Source organism: Camelus ferus, chromosome 25 (genome assembly GCF_009834535.1).
Source record: "Camelus ferus isolate YT-003-E chromosome 25, BCGSAC_Cfer_1.0, whole genome shotgun sequence".
NCBI lineage: Eukaryota > Metazoa > Chordata > Mammalia > Artiodactyla > Camelidae > Camelus > Camelus ferus.
The window spans coordinates 28,880,707-28,896,478 of NC_045720.1; the positions used below are offsets into that span (position 1 = coordinate 28,880,707).

The following is a 15,772-nucleotide window of genomic DNA, read 5'->3' on the forward strand; positions in this document are numbered from 1 at the left end:
TCAGACTATACTATAAAGCTACAGTAATCAAAACAGTATGATACTGGCACAAAAACAGACACACAGATCAATAGGATAGAAAGCCCAGAAATAAACCCATGCACTTATGGTCAATTAATTATGACAAAGGAGGTAAGAATACACAATGGAGAAAAGACAGTTTCTTTAGTAAGTGGTGCTGGGAAAACTGGACAGCTACATATAAAAGAATGAAATTAGAACATTCTCTAACACTATATAAAAAAATAAACTCAAAATGGATTAAATACCTAAATGTAAAACTAGATACCATAAAACTCCTAGAAGAAAGCATAGGCATAACACTCTTTGAGATAAATCACAGCAATATTTTTTTGGCTCTGTCTCCTAAAGTAAAGGAAACAAGAGCAAAAGTAAACAAATGGGACCTAATTAAACATAAAAGCTTTTGCACAGCAAAGGAAACCAATGACAAAATGAAAAGATAATCTACTGAATGGGAGAAAAATACTTGCAAATTATGTGACCAATAGGGATTAATATTCCAACATATAGAAAGAGCTCATACAACTCAACATCAAAAAAACAAACAGTGGGGGTGGGCATAGCTCAGTGGTAGACCACATAGTTAGCATGCATGAGGTCCTGGGTTCAGTTAAAAAAAAACAGACCGATGGAAAAATGGGCAGAACTGAATAGACATTTTTTCCAAAGAAAACATGCAAATGCCCACATGAAAGATGCTTAACATTGCTAATTATCAGGGAAATGCAAATCAAAACCACAGTGAGGTATCACCTCACACCTGTCAGAATGGCTGTCACCAAAAAGAATACAAATAAAAAATGTTGGTGGGAATGTGGAGAAAAGGGAACCCTCCTACACTGTTGGTGAGAATGTAAATTGGTGCAGCCACTGTGGAAAACAGTATGAAGGTTTCTCAAAAAACTAAAAATAGAACTACCATATGACCCAGTAATTCCACTCGTGGGTATATATCTGAAAAAAACAAAAACACTAACTTGCAAAGATACACACCCCCAATGTTCCTAGCAGCATTATGTACAATTGCTAAGATATGGAGACAACCTAAGTGTCCATTAACATATGAATGGATAAAGAAAATGTGGTGTGTGTGTGTGTGTGTGTGTGTGTGTGTGTGTGTGTGTGTGTAATGGAATACTACTCAGCCATAAAAAAGAACGAAAATTTGCCATTTGCAGCAACATGGATGGACTTGGAGGGCATTATGCTAAGTGAAATAAGTCAGAAAGAGAAAGACAAATACTGTGTGATATCACTTATATGTGGAATATAAGAAATACAACAAACTAGTGAATATAACATAAAAGAAACAGACTCACAGATACAGAGAACAAACTAGTGGTTACCACTGGGGAGAGAAAAAGAGGGAGAGGCAAGATAGGGGTAGGAAATTTAGAGGTACAAACTATTAGGTATAAAATAAACTATAAGGATATATACATCATGGGGAATATAGCCAATATTTTATAATAACTGTAAATGAAGTATAAACTTAAAAAATTATGAATCACTATATTGTACACCTATAACTTATATAGTATTGCATGTCAACTATACTTCAATTTTTTAAATGCAAAAAAATAGATTTTATTTTTCTTTAATATGTAATTTCTAGGAATTTAAAAATACATTCTGATGTGAGTCCTTTGTCAGTAGTATCACAAATATCTTCTTCCATTCTGTGACTTATTTTTTTCAATCTCTTAATATCTTTTTGATGAACAGAAATTCTTATTTATAATATAGTCTAACATAATGATCCCTTTTCTTTATGATTAGAGCTTTTATGTCCAAGTTAGGACGTTTACTACATCCTAAGTCATATAGATATCATTTTATATTATCTTCTTAGAGATTTTATTATTTGTCTTCTACATTTATATCTACAAACTACCTGGATCCTTGTGTATGATGTGGGGAAGGATTAAGTTTAATTTTTAAAAATAATGATATCCAATCATCCCAGCACAACTAATTGCAAACACTTTCTTTCCAAGCTGCCCTTAAGTGCCTGTATTATCAAAATCATGTGTTCACTAACCTTTGGTCTATGTCTGAGCTCTTTATTCTATTTCATTGACCTCTTTGTTTCTTCTTATATTTCCATATAAGTTTGAAAAATAACTTTGAAGTTCTCTGGGGTGGAGGAGAGTGTTGGAATTTTGATTGAGATGGTACTAAATCTATAGATCAGTTTAGGGAGACTCTACAACTTCACAACATTAGTTGTGCTAGCCCATGAGCATGTTATATTCCTCCATTTATTTAGATCATCTTTGATTTCTCTCAAAAATGTTTTAAAGTTCTCTGTGTAGAGGCTTACTAATTCTAATTTGTATATATTAAAATATGTGATAATGATGTTTTTATATCTTCCTTTATAAAACATATATATATTTGAGGGGTAAATAGTTTTTACTAGACTGAGATTAGGAGTCTATGAATCTTGAGGACCTTTCTTTGTTGGTTTTGTTCCCTATGTTCTTCTTGGCCCATTTGAGCTACGCTTCCTGTTGTGAATCCTGGCATCATTCTACCTCTTCTTCTCCAGAGTGGTTGTCACTACCTGGTACTTCAAGCCAGCCTCATGTCAGGTGCCTCAGATAAGCAAACTTATGTGTGGGCTTAAGGAACACAAATATGAGCAGAAGTGATCATCTGCTTTTTTTTGTCAGACACTTTGAGATACTCTAAAGTAGCCTGGTCATGATTGATCTGGTAGGGCAGCAGGCCTTGCACAGTTTACCTAAAGATGTGGTGGGGACCATGGGATGGCTTGGTATCTATGTTCTGTGGACAAGGGCCAAGGCTTGGTATCTCTATTTAATTCTGTAGATGTTATAAGAAATGTTAATGTCCTCACAGTGCATGACCGCCCAGCAGTACCTGCCTGGCCACTCTGGCCTCCAGGTAGCCCTGGAGATGGTTTCAACCATTGATTACCATGATATATTAAAATGATATAATAATTTTTCTCCTTTATTCTGTTCATATGGTGAATTACATTTGTTGGTTTTCATATGACAGATCGTCCAATTTGTTTGTGATCTACTATCCTTGTTATATCCCGTTAAATTTGTTTTGCTAATATTTAAGATTTTTTTTTAACAGACTTTATTTTTTAGAGCAGTTTTAGATTCACAGCAAAATTGAGAGGAAGGTACAGAGATTTCCCCATACACTCCTTGTCCCCACATCAGCATAGCCTTGTCCATTATCAACATCCCCCACCAAAGTGGTCCATTTGTTAGATGGTTAACCTATGCTGACACATCATTATCACCCAGAGTTCATAGCTCACATTAGGATTCACTCTAGGTGTCAAACATCCTATGGGTTTGGACAAATTTATAATGACAAGTATTTACCTTTATAGCATCATACAAAATAGTTTCACTGCCCTAAAAATCCTCTGTGCTCTGCCTGTTCACCTTCCTCTCTCTATTAACCTCTGGCAACCATTGATCTTTTTACCATCCCCATAGTTTTGCCTTTTCCAGAATGTCATATAGTTGGCATCATACAGTATGTAGCCTTTTTGGCTGCCTTCATTTAATAATATGCATTTAAGGTTCCTTTGTTTCTTTTCATTCTTGATAGCTCATTCCCTTTTAGTGCTGAATAATATTCCATTGTGTGGATGTACTACAGTTTATTTACACATTAACCTACAGAAGGCCATTTTGGTTGCTTCCAAGTTTTAGCAATTATGAGTAAAGCTGCTATGAACATGTGTGTGCAGGTTTTTGTGTGGACATAAATTTTCAACTCCCTTGGGTAAATACCAAGGAGCACGACTGCTGGATCATATGTTAGGAGTATGTTTAGTTTTGTAAGAAACCACTGAATTGTCTTCTATGGTGGCTGTACCATTTTGCATTCCCACTAGCAAAGGATGAGAGTTCTTGCTGTTCTGCATCTTTGTCAGCATTTGATACTGTCAGTGTTTTGGATTTTTAAGCCCCATTGTTTCATTCAGTCAACATTCAGATACCTATATATTATTTTCCCTTTTCATTCTTCATTCTTTTATGCCTCTCTTAGTTTACACTGGGGAATCATTTTCCTTTTACTTGAAGAATATCCTTTAGTATGGGTTGACTGCTAAACATTTCTCACATTTCTTTTTCTTTCTTTCTCTCTCTCTCTCTCTTTCTCTTTTGGAGTATCTTTATTTTTCTGTCACTGTTGAGGCAATTTTTGGCACTAGGAGTATGCTTTGCCCACAAGTGGGGAAAGCTTGAAGTGTCAGGGAATTAGCAACCCAGAAGCAATCCTCAACTACAGAGGGATGAAATTGATGGATAAATACCTCCAGCTTCCTCCCTGCTCAGTGGGCTAATTCTACGGTGTGTCCTACAGTCTCTCAAATGGTCCCCAGTTGGATTGAATTCCAGTTGCCCACAGTGGCAAAACACTCATCAGCCCATCTTTTACTGGGTTTTCTCCCTTCCTTGTCTCATTTCTCCATTTCTATTACGTGCTCCTGCAATCACTTTCTAAATAAACTATTTATAGCCAAATCCTTGTCTTGAGGTATGTCTTTGGGGAAACCAAATCCAAGATATGGCCTATTTAAGAGGTGCAGCCCTTCAGGGCTCAACCCAAAGTAAGAGGGATTCATTAGCCCTTGCCACTGCATTGGGGAACTTTGAACATCAGTTCCTGTTGCCTTAGCTCTGAGTGTTTGTCAGAACTGCTCAGCTTCTTGGCTTCTCACTTGGTCTTTCTGGAATTGGCATTCATCCCAGGGGGAAAAGTGGCTCTAAACACAGGACTCACTTCCTTGGGTCTTACTCATCCTTTGGATCTTGGTTTGGTAATTCCTCATTATTTTGGTAACTCTCTTGTGCCTTTAAGCAGATTTAAAGAAATATTTTGATTAACTTTTTAGTTGTCCTCAAAGGGAGAATTAGTCCAAATTGTTAGAAAAGAAGCCCACTACAGCCCCATTTTTAGGTTGTATTGCACTTTGACTCTTCAAAAAGCTGCTGCTTGAACCCTGCTTATCTCTGTTCCCTATCTATATTCCCTCCTCCTCTCTCCGTGTGATGACCTTGCACAACTCCATGCCTTTACTCTTGTTTTTCCCTGTTCAAAGTATGACCCACCAAAGTGTTGGGGCCCTGGGAGAGGAAAGTTCTCCTAACATGCCAGTCTGGGCAAAGCCAAGGTGGCTGTCCGTCAAAGCCCAAGTGGGCAGTGTGAATGAACTGCCAAGAGGGAGGAGACCGGCCTTAACCAGGAGAGAAGGTCTCAGTTCTAGGAAACTAGGAGTGGGTAAATCAAGTTGGACACAGGGTGGAAGCACAATGAAAAGATGAAGACAGACAGATGGGGAAGAAAGAGAAATGTAGAAAAATCTGGGCGTGGAGTTTGGAGTTTGTCCAGGGCTCATCTAAAGTGACTGAGTTAAAGCTAGGTGTTCTCTTTCCCCAGAACATTCTTCAAAGCTCAGCTTAAATGACTTTTCTTATTTCTCTTGGCTGGAACCACATCCTCCTTTAACTTTCATAGCACTCTTGTTCCATTTATCATATCACATTTTTTCCTACTGGCTTTGCATAGTCTGTTCCTTCTAAATTATTAAGTAGATGGCAGCTGTGGTAGAGTGGAAAGAGCAGTGGGATCAGAGTTAGATGAACTGGGTTTAAGTCTCAACTTCAGCACTTACCTAAGGTGTTTGAGCCTCAGTGTCCTCATCTACACAATGGGCCTAATATTATTTACTCAATAGTGCGATTTGAGTGTTAAAAGCTGTTAAGTGTATAAAGTGATACGTAGTCATGTGGTCCATTGTCAAGTGGTACAGAGTGAGTGACTTGACAAATAAAAGCTTCCAACTGCGGAGACTACTAAGAGTTATGAAGTGCTCTTGGTGCTTGACATACATTATCTTATTTAGACCTCACTAAAACCCTACATAGATCTGTTAGGATGGAATATTTCAAAAATGAGAAAAAAGATGCCCTAACAGGTTAAATGATGTAATCAGAGTCACATAATTAAGTAGCAGAAGCAGAACACAAATTCAGCTCTGCCTGGCTCCAAAACTAGCAGTGTCCACTGGTCTATCTTGCATCCTCAAGGCTCTCACGGATTTCTAATAGGTAATGGCCTTGAAATCACTTTTTAGTCTAAACTAATCTGGGCCATTTTGGAGCTGGTGACCTACAAAAGTGTTCCATTATCTGTCTCAAGGGGTACCTACTCTATCCTGATATATAAATAAATTTTCATATATTTTGTTCAAAAGAACTTCCTAAGCAAAAGAGTCTGTGTGTGCGCGCGCACATTAACAGAAGAAAAGTGATATTTAAAATTAAGAACACTTCACCAGGATCCCTGGTTTAAGGAACATCCACATATATTGGAGAAGAGGCTTCATGCTTTCACTTTTTGCTCTTGAGAGAGGTACTCGATTTTTTGAAGGGGCCACATCTATTCAAGAATTAGCTGTTACGATTCCACTGATCGTAAGCTTAAGAACTAAACACTTTTGTAGAATATACAATATACACTTTTGTAGAACTTTTGTAGACATATAATCATTCATTTAAAAGTAGTAGTGAAGAAAATCAGGAATCATTTAAATCAGAGAATTGATGGAAATTTCCACATTTTGTCTTCGTCCAGGTATGTGATGATGGTGTTGGGGAAACGGGAGTCTGGGTGATAAAAGAAGTTGCTGCAAAGGCAGCTTTATAATCCTAAAATTGGACCTTCTGGAAAGGTCCTTACATAATACCTTCTCCAATGAAAGGCTGTGTATTTCTCGCCCCTTAACTGATTTTACACTTCCACTTTAAATATAACTGAGGATGAAGGACGAGAAACAACAAAACCCTCAAGGGTCCGCAAAATAATTAGGGCTGCCCCGAGGGAAATCAGAGCAGGAGAACGCAGGAGCCCCTCTTCCTTCCCACCTCCCCTGGGGCGCACACTTAGCCTCCCTCCCCGCCTCCCCGCCCGGGCCGGCTTGCCCCCTCCGCCTCCTCTTTTCCTAACACGTGCTCTCCGGAACACTCACTCGGGAGCTATCCCACCCCCCGGGGGGCTGGGCTCGGGAGCCGAACGGACCAATCTGCACGCGCCTTACAGCACCGTGGCCCGACAACGTTGAGCCGCCCAATCGAAAGGGCTTTACCGCCCGTTTCCCGGAGCCCCGCCCCCTCGCAGCCGTGCCCCCGCCCGCCGGTCTCCTCCCTCCTCCTCCTCCTCCTCCTCCTCCCGTTCGCCCCTCCCCCGCCGCTCGGGAGCGGAGCCTGCGAGACGGAGAAACTGGGGCAGAAGTGAAGATGGCGGCGGCGGTGGTGCTGGCGGCGGCGGCGGCGGCTTCTCGCCAGTGACGCGCGGTGCGGGCTTATCTCCCTCCCTACTCCCTGGTCCCGACCTCGTCCGCCGCCGGGACCACCCCGGCCCCGCAGCCCGCAGCCGGTTCCGCTCCTCCCTCCCCAGTCGGCCCTTCTCCCGACGCCTGGCTGCCGCTGGCGGCGGCGCGCCCCGGGTCCCGGCCGCCGGCCTCGCACTCCTGCGCGCTGTCGCCGGGGGAGCGGGTGGCGCGTTGATCCGCCTTCCTGCCCGCCCCGCCGGACAGCCGTGCGGCGGACACACGCCCGGCAGGGAGGCGGCGGCGGCCCCTGCGCATTTGCTTCTCTCCATTTGGGGACTGGGAGGCGGCGGCGGCGGCTGTGGGTTTTGGGAGGGGAAGGGGTCGGGGGGGGGTGCAGAGCGGGAGGGGGCTGTCCTCGGGAGGAGGACGAGAAGGAAGCACCATGACGTCCATCCATTTCGTGGTTCACCCGCTGCCGGGCACCGAGGACCAGCTCAATGACAGGTAATAGGGCCGGCGGGCGGGCGGGGGGAGGGGCGCCTCCTCGCCCTCCCCTCCCCCATGGGGCCGCTCCGGGGCGGGCGCCGGTGTTTACGCGCCCGCGGGCGGGGTGGGGGGGTTCCTCGCTGCCCCCGGCTAGGCCCCTTCCGGGGCAAACTTCTGGTCCCGGGGACCGGGGGCCGCGGAGGGGAGCGGGGTGTAGACGCGAAAGCGCGCTGCACCTCCAACACCCTCGTCCCCCTTCCCCGGAGGAGCCGCGTTGAACTCCGCGGAGACGGGAAGGAGGGGGGGAATTCGGCTCCCGGGGGGGGGGGCGGGCTGTAATTACTGCCCGGCCCAGGCCCGAGGAATCCATATTAGTCAAAGTTGAATTGAGACAGACAATGCGGATGGGGGATGGTGGAGGTAAAAAGAGAGGGAAGAGGAGAAGCCGGGCGAGGGGCCCCGGGGTTGGCTGGGCTCTCCGGGGCCCCCGGGAACTGTGTCCGGTGGGGTGGTCTGGACCTGCTGGGCCTGGAGGTCCCGGGGCGGGGGTGGGGGTGGGGGAGAGAAGCCGATTCCCGGCAGATCGCGGCTCGGGGGAGGGAGGAAGCGCCATGATTATTGTTATTATTATTAAATTTGAGCTCCTGCAGTGAGGTTTGCCAGTCCGGGGAGGGGATGAATTCAGGCGGGGGTGGGGAAGTGGATTGGATTCCCTTTGCTCTGCTTTTCCCGAAATGGTGCTGGCGGCTCCTGCTCCCGGCCCCTACGGTGCGAGCTTTTTTGTTTCCTTTTTTATTCTAATGATAGTGTTTTCCTGAGTTGTAATTTGACAGCTGAAAACCATGCGTAGAGTCAAAGGAAAACTCTTACGTTTGCAGTTCACACTGCTGCTTTTCTTAACACGCTGTAAATTTCTGGGATGGGTTTTGCATGGGCGAGGGAGGAATTATGATTTTTTTTTTTTTGGTCTTTTATAAGAAGACTCTTTTGGCCCTGGATTCCACCCCTTCCCTCCACCGTTCCCTGCCAGTTTAGGATATTGAATTGCAGGGCCGCATGCTCTCGGGAAACTGAGATAAAGCAGGAAAAGTTCCTTCACTGTTACAAAACAGAGACTCCGAGAAGGTTGAGGGAAGCCTCCATTAAAGCTAGTCTTAGAATCTAGGACTCAGACCTAATGATGGGCTAAGTGTTTACAGGGTCAGAAAGTGGGGCATTTTAAGCTTCTCTCTACCCCAGCACTTTCGCTGCTGTTTCTTTTGAGTACTGAAGGTCATCTGAACCTAAGTTTAGATATAATTTTTGCTAAGTGACCGGGTGACATAAATTGCATGACGCCCTGTTTGTCATGCGCTTCCCGGAGGGAGGAAGAGGCCTAACTTGATGCTAAGATATTGGCCCCTGTCTCGGAGTATCTAACTGCTTCAGGTGGGGCGAACAGCTTTTCAATCCGGGAAGCTGGTGATTTGGTTTCTGCATTGGTTCGGATTTGTCTAATCTTTGTTGTAGCCATGTTGTATTTAACATGTTTGTAAAACTTTTAGAATACTTTATGAAAATATCAAACATTTACAATTGTCACATAGTTCCTTTAAAGACTGAAATAAGTTTTAAGTCATTTATTTTTAACATTTTGTTATGCAATCCTTGCTCTGACTTTATTTCATTAGTTTTTTTTTTTTAAGATTTCACGTAAGTTTTTTTGTAAATTTTTGAACTAGGCTAAAAGTGAGGATGACTGTACTGTCATTTATAGAACGGAGTTGGTGGTGCAACTTGTAACTTAGAAAACTGCAGCAGGAGAGAAGTAGGGCATGTTTTCTGTATTAGTCCTGACTTTATATACCAAGAATCCTGACTAGCCTTCTCAGTTGACTATGCATGCTAAAGCCTCTTTTGCAGCTTGTTGGCACTTTGAGTAATTTTTAAGCATTCCTTTTGCTTCTGCTAGTCTGAGAAATTTACAAGTAATGTATAAAGTGAAAAGTAAAAGTGACCTGTTCTTTTTTTTTACCCCTAGGATAAACAAATAATCAGCTTTGTTTTTGATTCCTGTAGTGTCATACACAATATTAAGAATATTTAGATCATCTTCAATTTTCATTTCATAAAATACAGAGTTGCTTGAGACCATAGAATGTGTGCGTCAAGGGGGCAGATAATTTGAAAAAAATAGGAAAGGGCTGTAGGTAAAATTTTAGGAAGCTATGGTTGTATCCGTGTAGTAGCAGTAAAAATGTCTGACCTGTTAAGATTTATGAAGGTAGCATTTGAGTTAGTCATGCTCCTTCAGTTTTGAAGTAGTTGACTAGTGGTGGAGCTCTTCTGTCTCCTCTTCAGAAGAAAGATGGGGTTTGCATACCTGGCTGCACAGTAATAGGATCAACCTATTGCTGCATTGCTTAAGCAAAATGTTTCCAAAAGGGGTTGGTTTTCTGGACCCTTTTAACTTACTAGAATAAGCAAGCCCAGAGTATTTTTGCCTTCAGATAAAAATCTACCGAGGTTTAGTCAGTTTTGGTAATAGAAAAGAGTGTGCTACTAAGGCTTGATTTTTATATGAAAAGTATATCTGCTATAGTCACAAATGAAATGATAAATGATAATTTTGAATGAAAAAGGCTATGAATAGGTTGACTTTAGTCTTTACCTGAAAGGCAGTAAGATCGGACAGGCAGTATGGTACTGCAAGTAAACTGCTCAGTTAAAGAAAATGTACAGGCCTCCAAACATCAATATTTTCTTCTCCGAGTAAGTTTTCTTTTTTAAATAGCCACACCCTGTTAAAAGTCGTATTTTGTTTAGTGTAATAGTGTGATGTCTCAAACACCTATAGTGTACTCAGCATTAATAAAAAGACAGTTGTATCTGATTTTTTTCTTTGTTTTCTCAAACTTGCAATTTTTGTGATAGGCTGTATATTGGGTTGAAATCTTTAATTACTGGTGCCGGAAGACCAGATAATGCAGTGGATGAATATAGGTGGGGATGGCTAGGCCAGAGGAGAGGAATTCAGAGAGCCTAGGATGTTGGTCATGGCTTTCCAGAGTGGTTACAAGGTCCCTGGTGCAGGGCGCTGGCCCTCAGCAAATATTCATTGTGTGGAATTGAAACCATTCAGTGCTCAGATACTTTTGTGGCATTTTGATTTTCTTTCTAGTGAGTTTTGTGAGTTAGTGGTATGTTCCTGCTTAACACATTGTCTCAGAGAAATAGCAGAAACAACACCAAGAACATGGTTCTGCATGTTGAGATTGAGCTGGAAGTGCCGGCTCTCCAAGCCCTGGAAAGTGCCGGAGAAGTCATGGAGACCAGTTTTTCACTGATGCACTGGAAAAACAGGCCCCGAGTTTACAGATTTTATCCAAGGTACTGGCAGATGCGGTCCACATGATGGGTCTTCTGATTTTTAAAGTCCAGGGCTCTTTCCACTATTCCACATGGCCTATATTCTGGGAAATTTCTGCTCTCTGAGGCATCCCGGCCTTAGAGCAGCCACCTGTCTTGATTTCCCCTTCCCCTCTGCTCCTCCCTCCAGCGCTCCAAACTGACTGAGGCCATTTGTCCAGGGGCGGGCCCTCTTAACCCTTTCCTAGTACTGGTTAGGAGGTGATGTGAGTGTGTCCGTGTGACTTGTCCCTCTCCTGAATTACTCCTCTGGATACAGGTTGGCTACAATACAAACCAAATCTCGTTTTTGGCCTGTATGTGAAATTTTCCTGTGAGCTTTGCTTTTTGGCCTTATAATGTGTTGTGCGATCATAAACATTCTTGGATGAGATTGTCATATCAAAAAGGTTTTTCTCTAAGGAGCTCCTGCCTTAGGTGCTGTAAGGCTACACAGTAAGATAGTGTAGAGAGGAATTTGAAATTTGGAATTCCTAAATCTGGGTTTGTCTCAGCCCTACTACTTGTTAATAACTATGGTATGGTAGGCGAGTCATTTAAGCACTTACAGCCTTGCTCCTTGTTTTCTCCTCCCCACCCCCTACACACCTCAGTCTCAAAATCAGGCATAAGTCCCTACCTCAGTGTCGGTGAAGAACAGTTGAGATAGTGGGTGGGGAACACAACATGATAATGTAGGTTCTGTGGAAAATATTATAAAGAGATGGTTAATTTTTTTTTTTTTAACTGCTTTTATGTGTTGTTTGGTTTCCACATAGACAAGCAGGAACTCAAAGACATTGCCTTAGAATATCCTTAGCATTCAGTGCAGAATTCAGACTTAGTCTTAGATCAGTGGTTTGCAACTGGGTGCAGTTTTGCTCCCCAGGAGATATTTGGCTGGGTTTGGAGACATTTTTGATTGTCTCTGTTGGGGCATTGATACTGGCCTCTGGTGGGTGGAGGCCAGAGATGCTGCTAAACATCCTGCAATGCAGAGGTCAGCCCCACAACAAAGTATGCACCTGTCTAAAATGTCAATTAAGCTGAGGTTGAGAAACTCCGTCCTGGATTATCTTGAATGTATCTAGATGTAAAACTAAATGGGAATTTTTGAAGAAAACTTCAAGCAGTGTAAGTTTAATGTCAAAACATGACTTATTTAAGTTGAAATTAATTAAAATGAAGTAAAATTTATTTAAATTTAAATTAATTAACATGAAATAAAATTAACAAGTCAGTTCCTTAGTAACAGTAGCCACATTTCAAGTGCTCTGTACCCACATGTAGCGGGTGGCCTCGGATTGGACAGTGTGGATACAGAACAGTGCCATGAGCATTGCAAATTCTGTTGGACAGCTTTGACATAGAAAGTGCTTTTTTTTTTTTTGCACAAGTCATGGCATTTAGTAAGTGCTCCTTATGTTTATTAGGAACTGTTGGGTTTTAAAGACTCAGGCATATCCTCATCTTCTCAGTTGGGGGCAGAAAATATGCCAGGGAATATGTGGAGCTGAACAAAGGTTGTGGTCAGTAGAGGTTATAATTGTTGAAAGCTGCCTGAGATTTCATTGTGCTACCCCAAAAAACACAAGTACTAGGGTGGGGTGAGCATCACATCACAAGCCAGTGGAAAATCTCACTATTTGATAGTTGAGATTGTTACCTAGGAAAAATGGTACTAGAGTGACTGTTCTGGGAAAGTACAGGTGAGCTTCACTAAAATGATGAGATGAAGTTGATTAAGGAAAGTAAGATTTAAGATAGGGTGTGAAATAGCCAAACAAAAAAATTGAAAATCAAAACAAGGGCAGGTCGGTTTTATAAATCAAGAAATCAGTGACTAAATTGTAGGTTCAGAAGTAAACAGACCCTTGGGAAGGAAATTACATAGTACACAGGAGTACAACTAGGGATAATGGGATGAACTTTAGAAAGGTCAGAATTTTTCCCTAACAATTAGGTTATTTAGGAAGTCGTCTCTAAAGGAAAGTTTAATCACTGAAGGCTGTGTCAAATTACACTTAAGTAGATCTTGTAAGGTGTGTTGAAAGGAGTAATTTTATTTTGCAGGAGGATGTGCTCCTGTCTTTTTGCTTGGTTTTTATCATACATACAGTTGGCCCTTGGTATCCACGGGTTTAGCATGTGTGGATACCAAGTGCTGACTGTTCATTATACTAGTTATTTTATATAAGGGATGTCAGCATTCGTGGATTTTGGCATCTGTGGGGCTCCTGGAACCAATTCCCAGTGGAGACAGGGGTGACTACTTCTGATTAAGAAAACAAATTACATGGGTTCAATCCCCGGTACCTCCATAAATCAATAAACAAGTAAATAAACAAACAAACCTAATTACTCCCCCCCCAAAAGAAAACCCACATTCCAGTTATACTCTGAGTTTCTGTCATTTTGATGCCGTGGCATTCTGAGCAAGTAACAGCCTGCCCTCCTGGCTCACTGTAATTGTGAATTGTTGATTTGTTTCTATAATAAGTTTCACTCTGAAAATTATTTTAGTTTTTTGTTACGGGAAATTTCAAACATATACAAAAATAGAGAGGATAGTATAATGAACATCTATGTACAACAGTTGTTACTGATTTCAGCAGTTATCGACTTAGGGCCAGTCTAATTTCAAAGCGTCTTCCCTACTTATACCTTTCCCTCAGATCATTTAATTAATATACCTTCATTATTATCTTGAAGATGAAGACTTTTAAAAGAATTACCTTAATCTCAAAATTGTCTGTTAGATTTTCCTATTGTTACATAAATGCTTATTTTTGATAATTGACAGTTTTGAAGTTTTACATGATAAAACTAATTAGATTTTAACATGTTGCAAAATTTGACATTCTTACAAATATAAGAGAAAATTTTGGATAATAGCCTTAGAAAGACAGGCAGCATTGCACTGGAAGTCTGCAAGTTCCTCATAGGTTGGCTGATGCTATCACTTCTTACCTGCAGTGTGATAGCTTTTTATCAGCAAGTTCCTTATAGTGGTTATGTCATGATGGTAAGACAGGATTCTTGAAATTAAGTGATTTTCTGTGGGGCACATTGAGGAATAAGAAAATAAGTCACTCAAAAAGTTTGTAACATTTTTCTGAGTTAATATGTAGAGGTTAGACTACTGTTAAATTGAACTTGGATATTAGAAATTATTCTCTAATGAGATCATGTCTTATATTATTTTCTTGATAGATTACTGTAATGTAATAAACCCCTTCAAAATGAGAAATATGATAAATTTCTAGATAATTGTGACTTGTAACATTCTCATTTTTGTCTGGATACTGAACAAGTGTTAAAAATTGTTATTTGACATGTAACTATACAATACCAAAATAGCGAAAGTTATGTTATTTGTTCCATTTCCAATGATATTATTCATCTTAATAAAATGTTTTCAGTTTTCTCTGCTTATTTTGTAACTCAGCTTTATTGAAGTATAGTTTACATACAATAAAATTCACCATTTTAAGTGTATAGTTTGATGAGTTTTGACAAATGTATGCAATTGTGTAACCACCACCATCAAGATATTTTTTATGACCCCAAAAAGTTCCCTGGTGCCCTGAGAATTTGCATTCTCAGTCCTTTCCCCTTTAGCACCTGCCCCTGAAAACAAGTTATTTTACTTTTTCTTGCTGTAATTTTGCCTTTTTTAGAATTTCATGGAGATAGAATCATGTGTCTGGTGTCTTTTCATTAGCACAGGTAGCAGTTTTTCTTTTGTATCTGTGGTAGTAGTATTTCATTGTTTGGATATAACACAATTTTTTTTCTTTTTCTTTTTAATTGAAGTATATTCAGTTACAGTGTGTCAGTTTCTGGTGTACAGCATAATGTCTCAGTCATGTATTCATTGTCATTTTTTTTTCATTAAAGGGTATAACAGTTTTTGAATCTGTATTCTAGCTGATAGAAATTTGGATTATTTTCATTTTCTGGCTGTTTCCTAGTCTTTTTTTTTTTTTTAATATTTTGCTATTAAAAAGCATTCTTATAGAAGATCTAGAAAACAAAGAAGATCAATTTAGCACTTCTGGTAAGAGTACCATCATTGGTAATATTTTGGTGACTTTCTGGTCTCTTTCTATATACATGGATTTTTAAAAAAATATGTATGTGTATATGGTTGTAATCATGCTGGGTATAATCTTATGTATTTGAAATTTTTCTTGACTTAAACATGTTGTATTATTTTTCATAGGAAAAAGTTACTCCAAAAAATTTACATTTTTCTTGATAGCACATCTCCATGTTAATTAAAATACTGATACAGATAAAGAGGTTATATTTTGGAATTTCATTAGTAGTAGTGGTATTCTGAATTGCTAGTTATAAAGGTTATGACAGTGTCCAGCCTTAGCACTGTGAATAGAATGAATCAATAGACAGATGTTTATTTTCTTTCTCATCAGTTTGGGCCCCATTTTGGTAGTACAAAAGAAAAAAAATTTTGAGAACCTGCCATTTCAAGAAATTGGCTCTGTCAGCATGAATTTCCTGTTCCAGAATGCAGATGGC

At 40.7% G+C, this 15,772-nt stretch overlaps 1 protein-coding gene across 8 annotated transcripts in view; it reads left to right on the forward strand.

Moving 5' to 3' along the window:
* The first annotated feature begins 7,258 nt into the window (after positions 1-7,258).
* UBR5 (ubiquitin protein ligase E3 component n-recognin 5) overlaps positions 7,259-15,772 on the forward strand; it is a 123,937-nt gene continuing 115,423 nt past the window's right edge. For 2 of the 8 annotated variants that reach the window (XM_032467730.1, XM_032467732.1), the window contains exon 1: positions 7,259-7,861. In XM_032467730.1, coding sequence (XP_032323621.1) covers positions 7,800-7,861 — 62 coding nt within the window. In that variant the 5' untranslated portion in view covers positions 7,259-7,799. Of the gene's footprint in view, positions 7,862-10,997; positions 11,213-15,772 lie in introns of those variants that run through there. The other 6 variants (XM_032467728.1, XM_032467729.1, XM_032467726.1 and 3 more) reach the window with 4 other exon arrangements.